This window comes from Lonchura striata, chromosome 13 (assembly GCF_050655825.1).
Source record: "Lonchura striata isolate lonStrDom1 chromosome 13, ASM5065582v1, whole genome shotgun sequence".
In the NCBI taxonomy this organism is placed as follows: domain Eukaryota; kingdom Metazoa; phylum Chordata; class Aves; order Passeriformes; family Estrildidae; genus Lonchura; species Lonchura striata.
Window position 1 is genome coordinate 11,131,905 of NC_140715.1, and position 22,770 is coordinate 11,154,674.

General features: G+C 49.7%; 1 protein-coding gene across 7 annotated transcripts in view; it reads left to right on the forward strand.

The window, feature by feature from the left end:
- Nucleotides 1-22,770, forward strand: part of JADE2 (jade family PHD finger 2) — a 72,296-nt gene that overhangs the window by 44,101 nt on the left and 5,425 nt on the right. For 6 of the 7 annotated variants that reach the window (XM_085591258.1, XM_021549502.4, XM_085591259.1 and 3 more), the window contains 6 exons: nt 2,310-2,521; nt 6,179-6,346; nt 6,838-6,954; nt 12,437-12,898; nt 17,230-17,347; nt 21,264-21,392. In XM_085591258.1, the coding sequence (XP_085447384.1) occupies nt 2,310-2,521; nt 6,179-6,346; nt 6,838-6,954; nt 12,437-12,898; nt 17,230-17,347; nt 21,264-21,392 (1,206 nt within the window). The remainder of the gene's footprint in view (nt 1-2,309; nt 2,522-6,178; nt 6,347-6,837; nt 6,955-12,436; nt 12,899-17,229; nt 17,348-21,263; nt 21,393-22,770) is intronic. The other variant, XM_085591261.1, reaches the window with a different exon arrangement.

Consider the following 22,770-nt stretch of genomic DNA (forward strand, 5'->3'; position numbering starts at 1 on the left):
GCCAGCTCTCTGCCTGCCCTCTCCCATGAGCACAGGGCAGCTCTGGAAATTGTGTGGGGAAAAGCACTGGGAACACCTTGATCGTTTTGCTTTCCAGAAGAGCAGAGCCTGAAATGTTGGGAGGAATGGAGTAACTCCAGACTGGCACTCTGATGCCCAGGCTCATACTCACAGACGAGGAGTTGAAACCCTGACCAAGAGGAGGATATTCTTGCTGGACTAGTTTAATACTCACATAAAATCATGTTGAGCAAGTGCACCTCGGGTGGTGTGTTTGTAAAAGGACTCCATTGAGGCAGAAATAATGCTCTGACTTTCTCTGTAACACACAGGCAATGGTAGGACAAGGGAGGATGGCTTTGATTTGAAAGAGGATCGATTTAGATTAGATACTGGAAATAAATTTTTCCCTGTGAGGGTGGGGAAGTTACCCAGAGAAGCTGTGGCTGGAAGTGTTCAAGGGAACACTTGGACAGGGCTTGGAGCAACCTGGTCTAGTGGAAGTTGTCCCTGCCCATGGAGGGGAGGCTGGAACAAGAAGATCTTTAAAGTCCCTTCCAAGCTAAACCATTGCCATGACACCCAACCATTACTATGCCAAGAGCAAGGGGGTGGCTCCATCCCAGCCCTGGTGCTCAGGGCTGTGCTAGTGCAGGATGCTTCACACTGCTGAGCTGCAGAGGCTGCAGGCAGCCCGTGCCAGCCTGGGGCTGCGATCCCACGCCCATGGCGGGGCTGCTGCAGGATCAAACAGGTACCGGCAGGTTCCTTGGCGTGTTGCAGCACAGCAGCCCGAGCTCTTGAAAGGGCTGTGATAGGGAACAGTGTTGTCTGTCTTAGATGGTATCTCAGACTCGACATAGACGTGTAAAATGCCAGGCTGGATGTTTGCAGGGACTTGTCAAGCCAAGGGAAACCGTGCCAGTGAAACATTGGGGAAGAGCTTAAAAAGGCAGACAATGGTGTGTTTGCTTGCCGAGCTCGCCTACATGATGCTTTCCCCTTTGACAGAGTTTTTTCAGTTGATCAGTGGCTATGGGGGGGAAAGATGCAGCCTCTGCCAGCTCCATCCAGCCAGAGGTGTTGGGACTCCCTGCAACTCCATCCCTTGGGGCTTTAGAGCAGCCCAGAGTTCAGCCCAGAACAGGGACATCACACTGTGGCTTGAGAGATGACCAGGATGCCAGATCTTTCACTGAACATTTAATTAGTAACTGGTTCTTATGGGTTCTTCCTCAAGCCCTTTTTCTCCATCTCTTTTTATAAATGAGGTATTTTCTTCCATTACTTTGGAGTAAGAAGGGTGGACAGCGGTTTGGGCCAGGCTCCTCCACTGTCTGGCCAGTGGTGGATATTTCACACTAATGAACTACAAAGTCTTAATCGTTTTGTATTGCATCCTGCTGGTACTTTTGTTGTCCCTGTCCCTTCTCCTCTGATGACATAGAGCTTATTGGGAGTCAGGGTGTGATGGGGGCTTTACAGAAAACCTCACTCCTGCTCCTGACAGATTTTCTTCCTTGCCTGGAGTGACCTCACATTTCATTTGTGGCACCAGGATCTTTGTGTGCAGGTGGGATGCAGCACTTCTGGGAGAAGTCTTCTGTGTTGCACCATTTTGGGGCTGCTGAGCTCCTGGTAGCAGCATGCCCTGTCTAAAGGCAGCTGGGTATCTCACTCCTAGAGGCTGTTGCTCTAAAAAACCTCTGCTGGTTATTGACCTTATATTCCTGGTTGTCTCTGTGGAGAAAGCTCTGGTAAAGCATCTCTGCCATCTCTCTCCATTAAAGATCCTGGTGTGGGGGGAATAAAAGACCCACTTGGGTCTGACCTCCTGATTTCACTGAACCCAAATACAAAAAAAACCCCTCATTTATCCTCAGTTTCTGCCTTTGGCTTCAGCTTTACTTTTCCGTTTAATTGGCCTTAAAATGGTCAATTTTCAGTCTCAACAATTAAAGCACTGACTTTGTGTTGCCAAAGCTTGTCTGAGCCCTCGCTGCAGAAAGCATCTTTGCAAACTTGTCTCCTTGAACATTTAAACTGTCAGCCCCAATTATCCGCATTGCTTCAGCTGAATGGGTTTCCTTCCTCTCAGCCAGCAGCAATATTTTGTTACTGTCTATGAAATACAAACTGCATCCCCAGTTAGGAGCAGCCCTTTTCCGAATTGCCGCGTTTGCCGTCGCTGTGGATTTGCCACGTTCTTGAGTTGCCACGAAATGCTCAGCCCCTGGCAAAACGCTCCCCAGGGCGGGTGGGAGCTGCGTCGGTGGCTCTGCCCTCACGCTTCTCCTTGTGCCTTGCAGAAAAGCCTGAGCTGGACGAGATCACCCTGGAGCGAGTGCTGGAGGAGCTGGAGACCATGTGCTACGAGAACATGAACATCGCCATCGAGACCGAGGAGGGCTTGGGCATCGAGTACGACGAGGACGTGGTGTGTGACGTGTGCCGCTCGCCCGAGGGGGAGGATGGCAACGAGATGGTTTTTTGTGACAAGTGCAACGTCTGCGTGCACCAGGTGAGCCCGGCGCGGGCTGGCAGCGCGGGGCTCTGCTCAGCACTCCCTGGTGCCCTCCTGCTCTGCGTCCTCCCATCCCTTCCCCTGGGCTGCTGTAGGCACCTGTTCAGCTTTCCCCATGGATCCCTAGTGCAGCTCCACAGGAGTGGGGATAGCAGTGGACTCTTGAACAGCTGGCTGACAGCAAACTTGTTTTTCTTACTTTCTTAGCCCCAGCCATTTATTAGTGCCCACAGAAACACACAACCAGAGGTTGAAGTGCCCCTTCCTCCTTATTCTCTGGTCTCTGTAATATTTTATGTCTCCTCATCCTTTCTGCTTATTCTTCTTTACCCCATTTATTAAACCCCAGTGGGATCTTCAGCACTTTCAGGTGATACTTGACTGTGTGCAAGACTTGTCAGGTGGCTGGGTGGGATGTGGGTCTGCAGTCCTGTGCTCACCAGAGGGGTGGGCTTGCATAGACCCTCCAGCTTCCTCCTCCTCCTCTGCTTTGTCTGGGGAATGGTTGGACCTTACAGCTCCACCAGTGCAGTCTCACATCGCAGGGTTTCTGTCCCAGCTTCCCCACTGTGTGAGCGTGGGATTGCATTTTGTTTTGCTGCCTGGAGGAAAATAATTTTATTTTTAGAATTGAATGCTAATTCTTCAAGCTCTTTCTGGGGGGAGTCTGTGGGCCTCCTGCTTTTGGGGAAACCTTGACAAGGGGAAGGCAGTCCGGTGAGGGTCTCCTGAGTCCCTCATGGACCCAGGGAGGTTCTACTGGTTGTGCTTCCAGGGTAAACGCTGTGTGGTACTGGGATGGCAGCAGCAGCACCTGGGCTTCACCCTCTCTGTGAATGGTTTTGGGTTTTTTTAGTTCTCAAGAGAGCCATTTGCTCATCTTTTGGGCAGCTTTTCCATCAGTGCTTCCTGGAGGTGGGAGGGCACTGGAGATATCTATAGTTGCGGGTAGTGGGTGTTTTGAATGGTTTCCATCAGTGAATCAGATTCCACAAAATACCAGAATGATTCAGGGTTGGGTTCAAGGTATTTTTTTGTCTTGGGTTCTTTTTTAACAAGCCCAAGTGGCAATGTCAGGCTGTGAGCTGGCATGAGCCACAGCAGGGACTCAGGAGGAGCCGTGGCACCATGTGGGCTCCACTTTAAGCAGCAGCCCCAGTGTTGCAGAAGGGGACACAGCAGCTTGGATTTCAAGGCTGTTGAAAGAAAAGAGGGATTTTCAGTTGTTTCAGGAAGCAAAGTCCAACCCTAAGCCCTGTGCCAGCCCATAAGCTGCCCATTATTTAATCTCTGCCCCAATTTACACCCTAAACCATGAAGTCCAGAGCCACAGTGCAGGGTGTTACATGGCATCACAGTTATCTAACCTGCATCATGCCTTTGCAGCACCACGTCCAAAACCTGCTGGGAATAACACTTTCCTGCAGGCATATGGGTGCTGGTGCCAAGGGCTTCACCAGAGCCATGCCTTGTCCTCCTGCATCCCTTTGGGAAGGGGCTCAAGACACAGGTGGTGGGTTATGGTGCCAGGTGATATCATGGTACTCACTTCATCTGCATAACAAGCCATGAGGCTTGCTATTAATTAACTCCTATGAAGTGAAGCTTTTAGAAAGCACGTGCAGTTGTCCTTTTAAAAATTGTCAGTGAGGTGGAACCATGCCCCTCGCTGTTAAATCACAGTTCATTGCTCTCACAGTGACAACATCACTCTTCTGTTTAGCATGGGAATGATCCACCTTCAGTTTCCAGCCACCATGCCATGGGCCTGTCATCACTGAATTCCCTTTCCTGCTGTGGGCACATGGCTGAACCCACCCTCTGTTCCATGGATCACAGCAAGCTTGTCTATGGTTGGCATCCTCCCTGGTTTTTTGGCATCTCGTTCTCAGTGATGTTGCACCCCAAATAGATGCAGCAATAAAAATAGCTGTGCTGCTCCTATTCAGCATTCCTCTGGCTTCATATTTCTGGAGCACCTTCTGCCTGGTGCTGGACTTGGAAGAGTGTGTTTAGCTGATAATGCACCTTGTTTCTAGAGCTGCTCCTTGTCTCGGATGGAAGCCCTATATTTGCTTCTCAGGAGAAAAATTGCACCTTCAGCTACTCCAAAATCACTAGAAATAAATAACCATGGTCCAAGAGTCTGCTAGAGATGGTCATAATTCCTGATTTCCCCTGGATTTTGAGATGAGTCTGCCAGTTCATTCTGCTGGTAGTGCATATTAGGCTGATTCCTGCCTGGTAATAAATCACATGTTTTATTTCTGTGTTACAGAAATGATTTATCTATCAGTTTTGGAGACAGTTAAGTCTCTTTGAACCATGTAGACTCACAGCAATGATATTTCCTCTCTTATTTCCTTGTTATCCCAATAATCTGTTCACAAAGTGTCTTTTTCCACTTGGAAACCACTACCAGTTTGTGATTTGGGGTGACCTAAAGTCATGTTGTAGTCTTCTGGGCCAGTAGAGACTGATGATGTACTTTTGCCAAGCTCACACATCTCCATGTGCCCCCTCTGTTCCTGTCCCCACCCACAGCACTGTTACTTGCAGTGACAATAACCTGAAACAGAAGGAGAAAAAGCTGCTCTTTTTGGAGGTAAACTTCAAGAAGTGGAGTTGATGAATGCCTGGGCTCAATTTGCAGCCACCAGTGCTGGGGGTCCTTGTCAGCACTGGCTGCTTGCCTTCTGCAGGGATGTCAGAGCAGCCAGATGTAGAATTAATTACATCTCCTCGCTTTAAATAGGGACACAGCCCTGTGTTAGTGCCCAAGGCAGTGCGTTGCCCTCTGAAAACCCTTTAAGTGTGAGTTATCAGGACCTGCCAGTTAAAAACTGTCTAGTTTCAGTAGTAGCTGTTTAATACAGTCATAAATCATGGTGAAAGTGGGAAGTATTTATCATTATGTGATATGGCTTATCATTTGGCTCTTCCCCAAGTACAGAAGAGAAATATTTATGGAACACTTTGGCCTCTCAGTGTCCTGCATTACCCCAGCAGGTCAGGGAGTTCCATGGGCAGCCTGAGTCCTTCAGTTCTCACTCTCTTGGCTGGAGACTTGTCTGTGCCCCCTTTAGATGTGTTATCCTTAAGCTTTATTATCCCTTTTGGTTCCTCCCATCTCATTTACATTCATTACTATTGGCTTCCCCTTTTTGCCTTTCCATATTTATTTTTGCTTCCCCTTTGGACTGTGCTGTGTCTCTAACCAGTGTGGTCAACTTTCTCAATCATGGGCTTGTGGTTTTTCAGCCCTCAGTGACCTCAGAAGATTTCTCTGCATATCATTTCTGACTTTCCCCAGTCACCGTGGGTCAGGAGCAGGCAGGACATGAGCGGGCAGATGTCTGCACCGCAGAGCTGCTGGTGGAGGGGGCTCTGCCCACCCCCAGCCCGGAGCCAGGCGGGTGCTTGGCACGATGCACAGCACATTTTTATACTTAGCTTTTAGTTAAAACCCAGGACACACTGATCCACCACGAGGGAAAGGAGTAAGGAAGAACTTCAGCTCCCTGTCTGTGCTGCATGGAGTCTGCTGTTTATGGGGAGGCAGCGGCAGTGAGAAAGGTGGGAGTGACCGAGGAGGTTTGGGAGGGTGTTCATCCCGGGCTGCTGGATTAACCCTTGTCCCTCGTGTCGCCACAGGCGTGCTATGGCATCCTGAAGGTCCCCATCGGGAGCTGGCTGTGCCGCACCTGCGCCCTCGGCGTCCAGCCCAAGTGTCTGCTGTGCCCCAAGAGGGGCGGAGCGCTGAAGCCCACCCGGAGCGGCACGAAATGGGTCCACGTTAGCTGTGCCTTATGGATACCTGAAGTAAGACATTGTCCACCTCCTCCTGACAGTGAGCACAGTCCTGGTGTCAGGTCTTGGCCCAGGGTGTTATTTACAAATGCAGTTTGGCTCTCGTCAGGCTGTGCCAGAGCCGCAACGCCGGGCAGTTATCGTGCCGTGTGTTTAATTAGTAGCCAAGGAGCACCCTGTTAAGGGAGGGCAGAGAATTGGGCTGCAAGGCCACAGAGGTGGGGGGCATACCTTTGAGCAGAGTAAAGCTAATTTCATATGCCCATCTGAGATACACCTCACATGAGGAATTCATGCAGAGGGAAAAACAACATAATTTTTTCCTTCTTTGTCATCCAGATTTGTTTCTGGTTTTGGGGGTTGGGGTTTTTTTCCAAATTACAGCTGACCCTGAAGAATAAGAAATATAATCCATCCTTCATTCAGACTGCCACAGACACCCCCTTGTAGGAGATTTGGGACCATAGGCGATACTTACAACTTGTCTTCTATCTTGTGGCCAGGTTAGCATTGGATGTCCTGAAAAAATGGAACCCATTACGAAGATCTCACATATCCCAGCAAGCAGATGGGCTTTGTCCTGCAGCCTCTGCAAGGAGTGCACTGGGACATGCATTCAGGTATGTAACTTGGCACTGGAGAAACTTAGAGCTCTGGGGTTGTACCTGATTAGCCACTGGAGCATCTTGAGATGCTGAAGGACATGGTGTGAATGACTCTTTTTTTCTGTTTTGAGTAAACCTAATGACAAGAGCCTGTCAGGCATCATCAGATGCTGTTTGCAATCATTTAATGCACTGAGTGCTAGAAATCTAGATTAACTTTATTTGCATAACACAGTGGTGTTGCTGTAGTGACACTAATTACTGGGACTGCAAGTGACCTTGATTTAGATGAGAAACCTCCAGGAGAAGGGCTTTGTGAGGCTGCCAGGAAAGTGAGATGCTAATGGGATACATAACATAAGTATTTCACAAACCTCAGCCTTTCAGTTGTGGGGATATCAGGGTGCACCAGGGTTGGATAGTCCTCACTGACCTGCTGGCTGGGAAAATAAAGTGCTTACCATGTGTTACATTTCCACATTTTCTGTTGTGCCACACCTAAACAAATCACTGCAGATACCTGATTGCCTGCCCTCCCCACAACAGGAGAGGCAGGCATTCTGTTTTCAGATAGAAAGCAGGATTTTTCAGGCTTTTCTATTGCAAAAGTGGGACATAGCTTCCCACAGCATGATCTCTATTCTTGGGGAGCAGAGCAGAAGCTCCCATCCACAATGCAGCATTCTTGGTGTGAGGGCATTTGGGGAGCACTGCTGAACCCCATGATTCCCTCTGTTTCCACCTGCTTGGCCAGTGTGATGTGTTGGTGGTCCCAGAGGATAGCCATTAAGCTTTGAAAAATTGAGAGAAATTGAGGGATGTGTCCTGACCCCAAGTGATCAGCTCAGCAGGAGCTGCACGGTGGAAGTCAATGTTTGCAGCAGTGACTGGGGACCAGGAGCTGCTGTCTGGTGGCAGAAGGACAGCAGGGATAGGAGCTCTGCAGTGCTGAGCTGTGTTTGTGCTGTTGTCTTGGGTTTAATACCTTAAAGGCAGCTATTTAAAAGTAATCCCCATAGTTTGAAGTGAAATCTCACAATGCTTCTTTAAATCTGTCGCATTGACTCATTTTTTGATGGCTCTGGGTGCTTATTCACCCTGCCAGATGGAGATACTGTGTCAGAATGGCAAGTGCTTTCAAAGAACAGAGGGGCAGGGAAGGAAGCAAACAGGCTTGGCAGCATCAAAAAGAATTCAGTGTCTCTCAGGCTTCATCCTCTTAGTGCCATCGTGACATGGGAGCTGTGAGATCCTGGGTACTGAATGGATTTGCATTAAAGGTCACCTGAGACAGAACAGGAGCCTTGCTGCCTCATGTGCTCAGATGGTTTAAGGCTTCATGAGATTGCCACTGGAGCATTTGCCGAGGCCACCCTGCTGTGTGCCTGCTGGTTTTGCTTCAAGGAAAAGGGGGAGAAGTGACAAAAAAGCAGGCAGTGCCTTTATTTAAGGGGTAAATTAACACCCATAGGTAAATAAATACGCTCTGTACTCATCCATGATACAGAGCTCTGTTTTGAAAGCTTATGTTTATGGAGCATATTTTGTGGAGCATATTTTATGGAGTGTATTTTATGAAGCATATTTTTCTAGTGCTTGTTTATACAGGTGGGATCTACCCTTGTCAGCATTTTGGGTTTGTGACCCAGCTCTGAAAGGAGAATGTTGTTTTCTGCAAAAGCATCGGGTGTTTGTTCCTGGCAGCAGCAGTCAGGTGCTGCAGGTGGGCAGGTCTGTGGAAAGAAGGAAGGTGCTTCCAGGAGAGAGTTTTCCAAGTGGCCAAGAGGGTTTTGTGAAGGCGAAATCTGGGAGGCAGGCTGGAGGAGTAGAAGACTGTCATCCAAGCAGGGCATCTCAGAAGCAGCCCTGCAGCTTGAGAAAACACCCACCTCAGCCACATTTGCAGAGACAAACATGAGAAGTCTTTGTAGGGACCTCTGTGTGTGGAGGTGTTTTTCCCCCATCCAAGTTTGACCATCAAAAGGGAAAGAAACTCAGAGAAGCCCGAGAAAGGGCTCCCTGCTTCTGGTCCATGCCTTTGGCCTTGCTGCTGCACCTAACTCAACCCCTGCTCTCTGGTACAGAGCTGGGAGCCCAGTGTAAGTTGGTGTGACCGTGATCGAGCCTGAAGTACTGGATGCTGTGCAGGGATGCAGCTTTGGAAACACCCTTTGCCTGACTCCTGTTAAGGGGAAGTCATTACTTCATGGTGGTTCTTGTGGTCAGACATCAGGAGATGCCAGAGAGCTCAGAACACAGGAGGAATTTTCTTGTTTGCATTTCTGAGATGGAAAAGAGAGTGCCAGCAGCCAGAATCTGGAGCAGCCTGAGTCCTGACCATGCTTTTTTGGGACTCTCCTCCCTCCTCCTTGCTTGTCAGAGCGACTGGAAGAGCTCACAGAGGCAGCACAGAATGCCAGGGCTCTCTTGATTGTTGGCAAGCTTCTCCAAAGAAGTCATCATCTTCCAGCTTTCTTTTTGTTGTCGCTTTTTAGAGAAAAAGCCCTTGGAAATGTCCTCTATCACTCCCCCATTCATCATCACTTCTCTGCCCATTGCTACCCCCTCCCATTAAACAAGCAGTGCCCCTGGTCCTCATCCACTGGGATAACTGGTGGTTCCCAAAGCTGTCTTCCGCCTGTAGTTCTGAAAAGGCATCAGGGATAAGAGCAGGGTGTGTTGCCCATGGTACCCCAGTCCTGTCCATCCTCTGCCCTGCATCCTCTGAGGAGCCTGTGAGGCTGAAATTGCCATTTTTTGCTGAGAAGCTGTACCAGGCTCCAGACCATCTGTGGTCATGAAAAATCACATGGTAGTTTTTAAGGATGCAGAAGTGTTGTGTCTGATGGCTTGGCCAGTGTTCAGCACCGGTAATTAATTTTTCCTTCCTGAGCTCCCCTCGCAGGTCTGCTGGAGGAGCCACTTCCTTCCCCTCAGCCCCAAACTGCACCGGAGCACCACTGCAAGCTGCTAAACTTCTGTTTGAATGACCTTGGCAGCTAAAATCATCCCTCTCTTTCTTCCCAGTAAGAATGATTTTTAAGACTAATTAGGAGCCCACTTTAAGTCTCTGGGGCAGTTTTTACCTTCTCTCTGTCTTTCAGAATTTTATTTGGGAATGGATTTGCCTGGATAAGCAAAGTGTGCTTGAAGTGCTTGAATGAAAGGTGCTGTAAGACAATGAAGCACAATCGATACCGAAGCGGGGACTGCTCCAGTCTTTTGAGCCTGGTTCATTCTGTGTGGCAGATCCCTCCCTCCTGCCACAAGTGGCTTCATTCCAGCGCCATTCTGGGATGGATCAATTTGTTTTTATCGTTAGTTTATCCAGCATCCCTCAGTGCCTGTAGCCGACCAGGTATCTTTCTTTGTTGCCCTGTCAGCTGAACTGCCTAATTATTTTCTGTTTGCATTTTGGGCACAGTTTCTGACAAGTGCTGCTTGCCATCTGTTGGAGTAGAGAGATCCAGGATGAGTGTCACTGGATTTGCTTTATTCCTAAGGTGGAGGGATGGTCATTGCTGTTAGCAGGACGCTGTCCTGGCAGAAGACATGGGTGTGCTGTTAATGCTGTTTTTAGCACTGATGGCAGAAACAGAAGGGAAGGGACAGCACTGTGTGTGCTTTAAAAGCCAGCGTGTGATATACTGACTGCCCTGAGTAAATCTGGAAGCTGCAAGTCAGGCTGGGCTCCCTCTGTCCCTCCTTCATTGCCAAAAATAAATACTTGGGAACGGAGCTGGTGCTTCAGCTGCATGTGTGGCTGTGACAGGGCTTGTCCCAGGGGAGGGCCAGGGTGGCAGGGCAGGCACCCTCTGCCCGCTGTGGTGCTGAGTGCCCTGGGCTGGCACAGGGACCATCAGCAGGTCTCTCACAGTGCCAGGCTCCAAGCGAGTGCCAGCAGCATAGCAGAAGGAGTCGAGTTTTGCAAGTTACCAGATATTTTCATGAACGATTCCAGACTGAAATTAGGACCAAATGGCCATTTTTAAACAGGATGAAGGTGGTGTCGGAGTTCATAATCCACTTTCTTGTGGTGCCTGCAGGACTTGGTGCCCAGCATTGCTGCCCAGAGCCATGCTGGTACAGCCAGAGCTGCATCAAGCTCTTCCCACTGCACTCTGAGGCTTTGGAGCAGGGCCTGGAGAGCTCTGGAAGTGAAGGATTTGGACAATGCTTGCCTATGCTTTTCTTGGTCCTGGCAGCTTCTTGAGCACTAGCAGACTCATAAAAAAAGTCAAAGGAAAATATCTAAAAGCAGCAACGTCAAAGTTTGCCCCAGGGTGCCTGAGCAGGATTCAGGGCTGATGGATGGGATGATGATAAAAAGCTGTAAAACTTCTGTTCCTCAACTACTACCAGAATATATTTTTCTTTTTGAGAATTAAGGTGCAGCAGAGCCCCAGTAAAACTAAATGGTTTGTCATCAACATTCAGGAAATTTCACATGCTTCCACCTGGTCCTTCAGGCCACAAGTGCATCTTCATCCCCCACAAGAACAATTCTTGTATTAATGCCAAAGTAGTGCCTACAGTAATAGCCCACTTAAAAGGTCTCATTATTGCAGTGTAACTGGTCATTAGCAGCTGGAATATACTGATTTTTTATGGATTATGGTTGAAATAATTACGTGACACTCTGAGCCATTAAAAACAGTTAATGAGTGGAGGGGGAGAAGGTGCTGACATGGATACAGGCACAGCTGGCTGTTGGGAGTTCCTCTGTAGGACACCAGGCTGAGATTTGTTGCCTGTGGGATCCAAAGTAATTTAAGCCTGAGGTAAGTTCAGAAGATAATTTAAAAACTTGTTCTGATGCATGTTTGACAACATTGTAACCAATGTACAAGTTCTAAAGCATTCAGTTTGTGATGTTTTGCTCCAGTTGCATTTTTCTCTCTTTTTAAATGGAGCAAGTTAGAGGCTGTGTAACTTCCTGAGGAGGAAGGCATTCAGGAGCATTGGCTGCTTCTTAGATCCCATGTTCACTCCTAAACCTTGCCATGTTCTGTGTAAAAATGGCATATTGGCTTTAGATGTGGTAACAGAAGGAGAATAGCTTGAGAGTGAAATACAGGTGAGCATTTCTCCATCAAGAGAAACCCACTGACAGCCTTGAGCATCCCATTGGCACGTGCTGTTCTTTGGCTTTGGACATATCTTGTTGGAAGAACCAGTGGAAGCTTCTGGTTATGGTAGGTGAGAGTTGAGCAGGGCCCATTACAGAGGTGGATTGAAGAAGGTTAGGTGGGAAAATGCCACCTGGTGAGCTGTGGGGTTCTTCTGCTTGTGTTTGTGGTGTTGGGCCCTTGGGTCTCTGCGACTGGGGCAATGTAGGCGTTCCTCCATCAGGAATTGCTGTTGGAGCATCCATCACTTCCTGGCAGGTGTCACCCTGATGGCTCCCTGGGTTTGTGGCATGCCCACGTTGCCTGTAGTGCTGGTGAGTGTCCCCTCAGCCATGGTGCCTAGCCCTGAGCCTGTCCTTCTCCCACAGTGCTCCATGCCCGCCTGTGTCACCGCATTCCACGTCACCTGCGCCTTCGACCACAACCTCGACATGCGGACCATCCTTGCAGACAACGACGAAGTCAAGTTCAAGTCCTTCTGCCTTGAGCACAGCACCGGGGCCACCAAGTTGCCCGAGGAGGCACGGACAGAGCCTGACCAAGCCCAGCTGGACTTGGAGAAGGTCACGCTGCGGAAGCAGAAACTCCAGCAGCTGGAGGAGGACTTCTATGAGCTCGTGAAGCCTTCCGAGGTGGCAGAGAACCTTGATTTAAGTGAATCACTGGTGGACTTTGTCTACCAGTACTGGAAGCTGAAGAGGAAAGCAAACTCCAACAAACCGCTGCTGACACCAAAAACGGATGAAGTGGACAACCTGGCTCAGCAAGAGCAGGATGTTCTCTACCGACGCCTAAAGCTCTTCATGCACCTCAGGCAAGACCTGGAGAGGGTGAGTACAGTTTCTCCTTCAGTGGTGTACCCATGTGCTCCATCAGGGCTGCTGGCACCCACAGGCAGCACAAGCCCTGTTCTCCCTGACTCAGTTTGACTCCCCTTACAGTTTCGTTCTTTCATTTTCATTCAGAAACGTAGCAGTGCTCATTGTGTGTGCATCATCACTGCCAAAACACTGACATTGATGGAACAAGTTAATGTTGGGCTCATATGGGGGTTCAAAAGAGCAAATGTCTGCAGGGAGAGGTGTCTTGGCAGGGCTGGGTGGATGGGAGGCAGATGATGCTTCAGGTTATGTCCACTACACTGAAATAGTTTCACAAAATTATCCTGTGTTACCCCTGAGATGCTTTGCAGAAGCAAGGCTTGGGAACACATCGTTACTTACTTAAACAGAGCGAGAGCAGGGCCAGTGGGACTGGGCATCCCCTGCCCTGCTGCAGCCAAAAGTGGGTCAGCTCCTCAGGGAGCTGCTGGCAGAGGCAGAGCCGGGCCAGAGGATGCAGGCACCTGCAGCTCCCAGGGCATCCATGAATCCTCCCAGCCAAAGCAAAGGATGCAGCCTCCACAGCAGCGTTTTGGGTGAGAGGGAGCATTGGTGGAGCAGCAGTGCCCAAGTGGTGCCAGAGCTCCCTGGGCTGGGCTGCTGCCACACCGTGCAGCTGCCTGTGGATTTGGCTGTCCTGGCTGCACAGAGGGCAGGAGCAGGGATGGGGCAGAGGCTGGAGAGTAGCAGCAGCCATGAGGGTGAGAAGCAGCAAGAGGAAGAAGCAGAGGGGAAGAAGCAGCACACCCAGAACCTGGGGTGAGATGGCAGAAGGGGTAGTGCAGCAGTAGTGCTGCTGCAGGGGAGGCACATGGGCGTAGCACATGGCAGCAGTGGCACAGGGACAGGGACAGGCGGGCAGGGATGCCGAGCTTGGCACACACAGCCTGAGCTCCTTCTCCTCCTTTGCTAATACCCAAGCCCTGCCTGGTCCCCTCTCTCCTGTTCCTGCCAGGGGAGTGAATCCATTGCCCTTGCCCAGGTCCCTGTTACACCACCCACCCACGGCTCAGGGAGTCTCCAGGAGCAAGGAAGAAGGAAAGCAGACAAATAGCATTGTTCTGACCTGGGGATATGATGCTGTGGTTTCCTGAGCAGGGGCTGAGGGTGCTGTAGGTGACACACTGTTGCCTGGGAGGTGAAGGTGGTGAGGAAGCTGCCCCTGCATGTCCCTGAACCCTCTCTTCAAGCTGCTGTGGGTCTGTAGCAGAACTGAAGCTATGGGGAGAAGGGCAGTGTGGGTGAGCACTGTGTTCGTGTCCAGGTGGGGGTTCAGCTTTGGACCAGCCTGCCCTGGTCCCCTGCTGCACCCAGCACCTGTGTGGATCCTGCAGCCCGAGAGCCTTCGTCTGTTTAGAAATAGTTGGATTTGAACCTGGATTTTCTGTCCTTCTGTGGGCTTTCATCCCTGTGGTCATCACTGCCATCCCTCAGCCAGTCTGTCCCTGCTTTGTTCCTGCCTTAGCACATTTCCATCTCTGTGTTGTGCTGGGCTGGTGCCACCATTAGTGGGTCTCCAGCAACAGGCTGCATCTGCCTGATCTGAGGGTGACAAGTTCAACTCACTTTTTCCCCTCATCTGCTCTATACTGTAAATCTAAACCAGGCTGCTTTGCCTCCTGCTGCTTGCTTTTGTTCCAGCTTGGCTTTTCCAGCTGCACTGAACCACTGTGCATCCCTGGGTACCATGCTTTGCTCACGGCAGCTTCTCTTTGATTTCTTTGTGTCAAAACTACGTGTTTTACCAGATTTCTCATTTTCCAGAATTGCCTCCAGGCTTTGTGGGGTGTGCCCATCAGCATTCAGCCTCCGCTTAGCAACTCCCTGCCAGGTTTCACTGCCTGGCCCTGGAAGAGCTGTTTGTTTGTTCTGCTTCCAAGAGTGGAACAATAAACACCAGCCAGATCAAAGTCCAGTGCTCAGATGGGTGATAGGGGTTTAAATCCAATTGTGAGCAGAGCATCCCAGGTATCTGATCCTGCACCTGGCAGGTCATGGCCACCCTGTTTCACTTGCAAATAGTGAGGAATCACATCAAATTGGGATCAGAGATGAGCAGCCTCAAAGGCTCTGAAGGCTTTCAGAGGGTGTCCACAGGAGGTCATGTTGGATTTTAGCAATTTCAGCAATTAATCTGGCAGAAGTGATTTTGAGGCTGATAATGGTATAGGGGTCCAGGAGTTGGGGAGGCAGAAGCAGAGAGCAGATGACATGGGGACAGCCAGAATGATGGTAGTTCTCTCTGTAATTTCCTAGTCCTTGTCGTTTTTGTACTTCACAGTGTCAGCAAATGAAAGCTATTACCTGGGAATCCTAATAGAGTCTCTCCATTTTATTTTTGGCCATTTTTAACCCTCTTTGCCTTTTTTAAAAATCTTTTTAAGGGACTGTGTGTTTAAATTAGCTTTAACAAAAGCTGTGGTTTCCAGGCTTTCACACCAGCATCTAAACTTGGCTTGGAGAAGCAGCTCTGGGTGGTGTTGAGCTGTGTAAGTGTGGGTAAATACCAGCAGTCTCTAAGCAAAGATAAAGTAATGTTTTCTTTCAGGAATATCAAATTATGGAGAAGAGATATGGCCAAACTCTTGAAGAGTCAGGTTGCCAGAAGCAGTTGTTTTCTTCATAAAGAAATAGTTTGATGTTTTCTCCAATCCAGAAAGAAAAAAGAGAACATAGTAAAATACACTATATAACTCCCTGCCCTGTATTTACAGCTAAGGGATTCAACAACAACAAAAGAGCAGCTTTTTCTCCTTTGCTTTTAAACATTCTCAAATTGTCCTTAAGTGAGGCAGCACTAGGTGTTGACTGCAGTTGTCCTGCTGCCCTCACAGCCTTTGGTGGCAGATACAAGGTAAACATGGGATGGTGTCCTGGCTTGCTGTATTGTTGTGAGAGGCTCACAGGCTCCTGGCCACGTTGGGACAGTCCCCCAAGCCTGGAAATACTTTCTGCAGAGAAGGGTGTGAACATGAGGAGGGGGAGAAATCAAAGACATCAGGGTCACCTGTGAGTGTGGACATACCCCATGTGCATGTTCCCCTATTGAGGTCACCTCCTCCTTACCTTGTTACAGTCAGCTTTGCTCTTTCAGAGCATCAAAAAGCTGAGTAAATGTTTTCAAATCCTGTTAGCTGCCATTAGCATTTTATGCTCTGCAGCTGAAAGCCTCTGCTTGCTCCAAAAGCCTTGATGTCCATTGTGGCAGCAGTGCCAGAGCCTGGCTCTCCAGCTACCTTTACGTGGGGCTGGCAAAAGCATGGCACTGAAACTATCAAGTGCCAGGTGCCAGGAGTTATCAGCAGTAGCTCTGTCATCTTGTGCTACTGGGGGTGTTTATCAGCAGCAGGTTTAGCTGCTGCTGCTGCTCACATGAGCAGTTATATTTTGTGCTTTGCTGTTTGTGTTCAGAGCTTCAGATAATCATAGAATGGGTTGGGTTAGAAGGGACTTTGAAAGATCATTGTCTTCCAACCTCACTGCCATGGTTGATGAAATTTCTTGAACTAGGACAGAATGCACCAGTGATTTGCAGGTAGCTGTGGAGCAAGTGTGAATAACTATATGGAGGGGCCAGATTGGAGGTAGGGAGCTGCTCCAGCTACTGACCTGGGTTGGCATCACCAGGGTATTTTCTTGTATTTTCTATGCTTTTTCCTGGTATCTGCTTTAGGGCAGTTCTGTGAGGCTCTGACATCCCCATCCCAGCTCAGTCCCTTCCCTGCACTGGCTGTGGGAAGAGGGTTTATCCCTCCCTGCAAAAGGTGCAATTTGTGTATGAGAGCTGGTGCATTGACTCAGGGCACCAAGCTGCTTCATCGAATGTGGCATTTTTTTGTGCAGGTGGCCATGCCAGGTGTGAACAGGACATGTGCATGGTGCAGCAGCTGGGCCAAGGGCTCAGCACAATGCTCAGATGGTTGGTGCTGGCCCTTTGCATGACTGGGTTATAATGCTCCTTCTAGAGCATCTTCCTTTTCCAGCCTTCCTGCCCTCCGTGGGACCCTGGCTGTTGGAGCCAGGACAGAGGTGTTTGTGCTGGGAATTATTCACTGCATGGTTTTTCCCATGGGTACCACCCAGTTTGGATGAAAAGCCCTCACTGCTAGCCTGGCTCACCCAAAAGGCCATGGTAGGAATGCAGCACAGATGATGTTGAGGTGAAAAGGATGCAATCCCAGGAACTGGGGATTTCCCTAGGCAGCAGGAGCAGCAGCACAGCTTGAGGGGACCTGCTTTGACCCTGCCTAAAACAGACACTGTTTCTTGTGTTTCTGTAGGTTAGAAATCTCTGTTACATGGTGACAAGACGGGAGAAAATGAAACACACCATTTGTAAACTGCAGGAGCAGATCTTCCATCTCCAGATGAAGCTTATTGAGAAAGATCTTTACCCAGGTCAGTACCACAAAACTCGTTCTCACAGGTGCTTCCCACTGAAGCCAAATTGTGAGCCCCAGCTCCCCTCACCAGGGAAGCCAGAGCTGCTCCCTCCCCTGATCTTTTCATGGTTCATATACTGACTCAGAAACACTCAATAAAACCAGACTCTGGGTGACTGGAGTGCTGGAGCTTTTTGTTTTCACAGATCCCTCTTGATCCTCCCCTTCCCAGAAATCAGTCAGAAGGACCAAACATTTGCTTAGGTGGGGATGCTAAGACAGTGTTTGGTGACTTTTGTGAGCTGGGACTGCTTGGCACATCCTGGAGATGGCACATCCTGGGCACAGGGCTGCTCTGCAGCTGGCTCCCTGGCACAGGGTGGAAGCCCTGCTTCAGACTCTTTGCAGATGCCTTTGAGCATTCTGTCAAGAATCAAGGGTTAAGCTGCTGGTGGGGAGTCTGTTGCTTCAGGAGACCAGCTCCTTTAGCTCTGGGCAGCTGTAGCTCCCTGCTTCACATACCCCTCAGTGGAGATCATGCTGCTGACTGCAAAGCCTCTGCCAGCTTTTATTAAGGAGCTGAAATAAAGCTGGTTTCCTTTTGTCCTACTTTTTTTTTTCCTTTTGCACAAGCAGTGCTGGAGCCCACAGCTCCTGTTCCCTCCTCCTTCTCCTCCTTTGCCTTGTGGCAGGGCAGGCCAGACCCCGTGGCTGCAGAACAGTTTTTCCAGCAGCAGCATCTGGTGCTTTGGCAGCTGCTTCCGACGGTTGTTGTGTTTGTGGCTTTGGAGTTGTGTTTGAAGCCATCACATGGTTGGGGTTTCTTCAGGAACTGTCTGGGCTGAGCTTTCCTTGACAAAAGTCTCCTTTGACTGAAGTTTTGGAGGCTGAGGAATGTGTATGCTGAGATGTCTGTGACTCAGGCCCATGCAAATTCCTCTTGATAGCCAAGGCCAGGCAGAGATGGGGCACAGGAGGGCTGGGGCCCCGGGCTGTGCTCTGGGGTGATGTGGGTCCTGTAAATCCCAGTCCCTGTCATACTCTGAGTGTCCTTACTGGACCAGAGGTACAGCTCAGCAGCCTGAGCACATACAAATGGTGTTCCCACCGACTGGGGACCCCACACTGCACATCCATTCCCTGGCACCCAGGGTATTATGTGCATGTTATCCCTGAGCTGGAATAACCCCCCTCACTGCCCCAGCCAGCAGAACCACCTGCCATGAGCTGTCACTGCTGGCTTCTGTGGGTGTTGGAGGCATCACAGGGGACTTCAGGATGCTGGGCAAACCCAGCCCAGCATTCTCAGCTCTCAGAAGGAGATAGGCTCAGGGTTGTTCACCAGGATGGGTTTTTAAGCTCTCCTCTCTTGCAGACAAGGTGTTAGATAGCTGGAAATGCCCTCGGGGACCTGTGTTCCCCAAAATGCCTTGGGGGTACATGTCCAACCCTCTCTCTGATGCAGCAGTGATCTGGATGGGAGCCAGTGATTCCTCCCAGGGAGAGCTGGGGTAGGTGAGCTGGGAGCCTCCCCAGTGGGTGCAGATGCCAGCCAGTGATGGGGAGCTGATGTTGAAGCTCTGCTGATGGTGTTTTGGGGTTGTCTGCCCTGCTCAGTGTCCCTGCTGTGCTATTGCCCTTCCCAAAAATGTCATGGGTGTACGTGAGAAAAACATGTCTGCTGTGCCCATGATAAAAAAACATGTCTGCTGTGCCCATGATATTTGTTCTGCCTAAAGGTGAGTGATCAGAGACAAACACACAGTGGGAGGGTGGCTGGGGTGGGGATTGGTGTGCAGGGATCACTTCAGACCTTGTGGTGCAGATGGTCTTCTCTCCTGCCCTGCCTGGCTGGCGTTGGCACTTCTCCACTCTGAACCGACTGAGCTGAGCTGCTTGTCTCTCCTAGGATGGACTTACTGGTTGAGCCTGAGCAGGGTCTGAGTGCTTCCTCTGAGTCCCTGCTGCCAGGGAAACAGCCCAGCTCCAGGAATTTGGTCCTGGGATCTCCAGGTGGTTTGGGCATCTGGGTCCTTCCCATGCCAGGGGGACATTAAGGCCCTGAGTGCCTTTCAGCATCAGTCTGAGCTCAGGAGGAGATCCCTTGCCAAGACCACACCAGGAGCTGCAGATACTCAGCATCAGTGGAACCAAAGCTTTGGATAACTCACTGCTGCCTTTTCCAGCATTACAAAGCACTTACTGGTTTGGAAAGGGGGGAATGGTTCCATTAGCATCCTCCCCCACAGCTCCTGACCAGGATGCTCTCCACACCTGGAGTTCCTAGGAGAAAGGAAGAAGTCTCCATTATTTCACCAGGATGAGGGCAGTTTTTAGCTGCTGTTACGGTAGCCATCGACTGAGATCTGTTGGGGTTGTTCCAAAGATGGTTTTGGCACAAAGGTTTTTTTGGACTGGCTCCCACACAAAACTCAGAACAGGAGGGGTTTATTTTTCCCCGCTGTCAAATGATCATTTAAGCAGGAGATTCTTAATAAAATCAGTGAGAACTTCCCATGTAAAATGAACTGTCCTCTCTTCCCTGTATTTTTCTTGCACTGAGTGGAAAGTAAACATTGTCTGGCTTTGAAACATGGCTACTATTTTGACAGGTTCCTCTTCAAAAAGTGCTGCTCGGGTTTCTCTTTAGCCCCGTTGTGCTGTCTAAACAAAGTTAGATTTTGATTTTGTAAGCGAAGTGAAAAATGTGTCTGCCTTCCTCCCATTACTTGGCAGGAACGTAGCAAATACCAAATTTGCTTTTGCATTTCTTTCTTCCTGTAAGTCCTTTGGTCAGGAGGGGTTCCTGGCTGGTAACTCCAGGACTGTAAATCCTCTGTTAATTCAGACTTAGGCAGGTGCAATGCAAATTCTCTCCCCTGCTCACCCAGTACATTTCCACTGCTGCTGCAGGGGGAGAGCCGAGGTTATTCCCTCTGACCCATCCACCCCATGGCCTCTCTGCTGAGGATTTGCTGCTGGCTGACAAAATAAACTGAGTTCTTCCTTAAGATCATTGTTTAGCCTATGGGCCAGACTCTGAAAAGGTGCCTGTCTTGCCTCCATTTCCTTGAACCACCCACATTTTGGTTTAAGGGCAATATCCTTCCCTCTCTGAAAATTAATAGAAGTTTTAGCATGGATTTCTGGGGAAGAATAACCTAACAGAGTAAGTAAAAACTGCTGAAAGTATTTTACTTGGCAATACAACTTGTACTTTTATAGGGTATTTGTCCTGTTTACCCAAGAGGAATAAATCTAGTAGAAGTTCAAAGCCATTTAGGAAATGTAAATATTTAGCTGAATGTCTTTATAGCTAAGAGATAGATCCCTACATTTCCATTGGCACTCCTGGTCATCTTTCCTACCTCATGTACCTGTATCACTTTGGGTTTTTTTTCACTCCTGCACAGTTTTGTCAAAACGTCAAAGCAAGTTTGGCTTTAAAACTGCTGGTACATTGCTCTGCCAGTCTGCCAGTCTGCCAGTCTGCTGTGCAGCTGAATCCCTTCTGGAGATGTTCTTGTTTGTGATGGGTGACACAGCTCGAGGTTTATGGGTCACTGTGGCTCCTGCAAGGTGTCTGAGCAGGATCTGGGCTTACTCCCTAGTGGGTCCTCACCCCAAAGTCCAGGTCTGTGGCTGTAGAATCTCCAGCAAGCCACCTGCCTTCAATGGGGCTGCTCCTGTCCTCTCCAAGGCTAAAATCTCTTTTTTTTTAATAACCTACAGGATTAAGATTTTCTTAACATGCAGAGACCTTAGCCTGCAGCTGGCCAAGAGTGGCCCTTGTTCTCCCTTTGGCTTGGAGCTGTTTGCAGGTCTGCTCCTGGTCTCCACTGCAGGGGTGTGCCCCAGGGGAACTTGCTCACCGCAGCATCCCTGATGCCTCGTCTCACACGGCGTTTTCCTTTTTTCTTAAAAAATGCCAGAACAAACTGGGAAGAAGACAAAGGGTAAGAAAAGTGACCCAAGAAGGAAAGGAAGAGATGGTAGAAAAAATAGTCCTGAGAAGACAGAGAAAAGGAAATCGGTCAACGAAACTGTTTTGGGACAGCTGGGTAAGTCTGATTTTATGGCGCAGAGTTGACCCGCGGTGCTGGAGGCTCCCTGTTTTGGGGAGCAGGGTTAAGAGTCCCAGCCCCTGATCCCTCCTGCACGTAACACGGTGGAGTTGCACTTTCCATCTCTCCTTTGTGGGAATCAGCCTGAATTATCCAGGTCCTACCAGAGAGACTGGGTCAGAAACGTGCTCACTGGCAGGGCAGGGGATTTAAAATTCCCCTCTGTAGCTCCAGGATTGGGAGAATGTGTTACAAAACCTGTGGTGTGCTGCTGGAGCGGGATTTCACTTTCAGGTGATAAAATCAGACTTACCCACCCCATGACAGGGCTGCTCCCCTGTGCCCCCTGTGCTGTGCAGTGATGGTGAGTACAGTGCGTGGGCTGTGAGGTTTCATGTACCATCCAAGGCATATATGGCCATGCTGGCTGTGCCAGTGCTGCAGGAACGTCCATGAGTCAGGCACAAAGCACATCCAACTCTTGAATTTGCTCAGGGGGTGAGGAGCCTGGCCCTGCAGATGCTTCAGCCACCTCCAGCAGGTCCCCATCGCCTACAGCAGCAGGCAGGGCTGGGGGAAGAAAAAGAAATAGAAGAAAAAGGTTGCTTTGGGCAAGGTCCTTGACAACTGCATATGGTTTTTACATAGAATTGGGTTGTTGCTTGACTTCCTCTGGTGCTGCCACCTCCACCAGCAGAGGTAGAAGGTGATGAGTTCCATGTGTGCCTAGCTGCCAGGGCACAGGGGAGCACTGGTCCTGTGAGGCTCTCAGGCAGTCTGGAGATGCTGTAAAACCCCCCAGGGGGTACAGAGCATTTCTGTGGGAGGTTTGGTGGTCTGGACCACCCTGCCTTGCTCTGCTTTGCACATTGCTCACCTGACTATGCTGCTTTCTGGTCATCTCAGAGCTGTTGGACCTTTGGAAATGGGGCTTTTGCAGTCATTCTGTCTCTGCTCTGTTCTTGGCTAAAGAAGTTTTGGATTTACTGGGGCAAATTCCAGCAAACAGTGGAGGCTGGAGAATCTCAGAGGAAAGCTGCATGGCTATGAGATTGGGAAACCAGGCAACTTGACCCAAAGCTTCACCAAGATCTTGTTACCTTCTGCATTTTGTGAAGGGTTTGAAGCATCCCTTGGGCTGCTGTCGTCAGAGCAGGGCTGGGGAAGCTGAGCTGGGCAGTGCCCTTGCCCACAGAACTTGGGCTTTTTGGTATTTGGGTACCACACAGTGCCCAAAGTTCATCCTTGCTCCTGTGTCACCTTCTCTGCCTTGGGCTGGTGTCAGGGTGGGATGCTGTCTTCTCCAAAAAGGCTGTGGTGAGTTGCAGGAGGTGCAGGGTCACAGCCTGCGTTGCTGCTCACAGGTGAGAGTGAT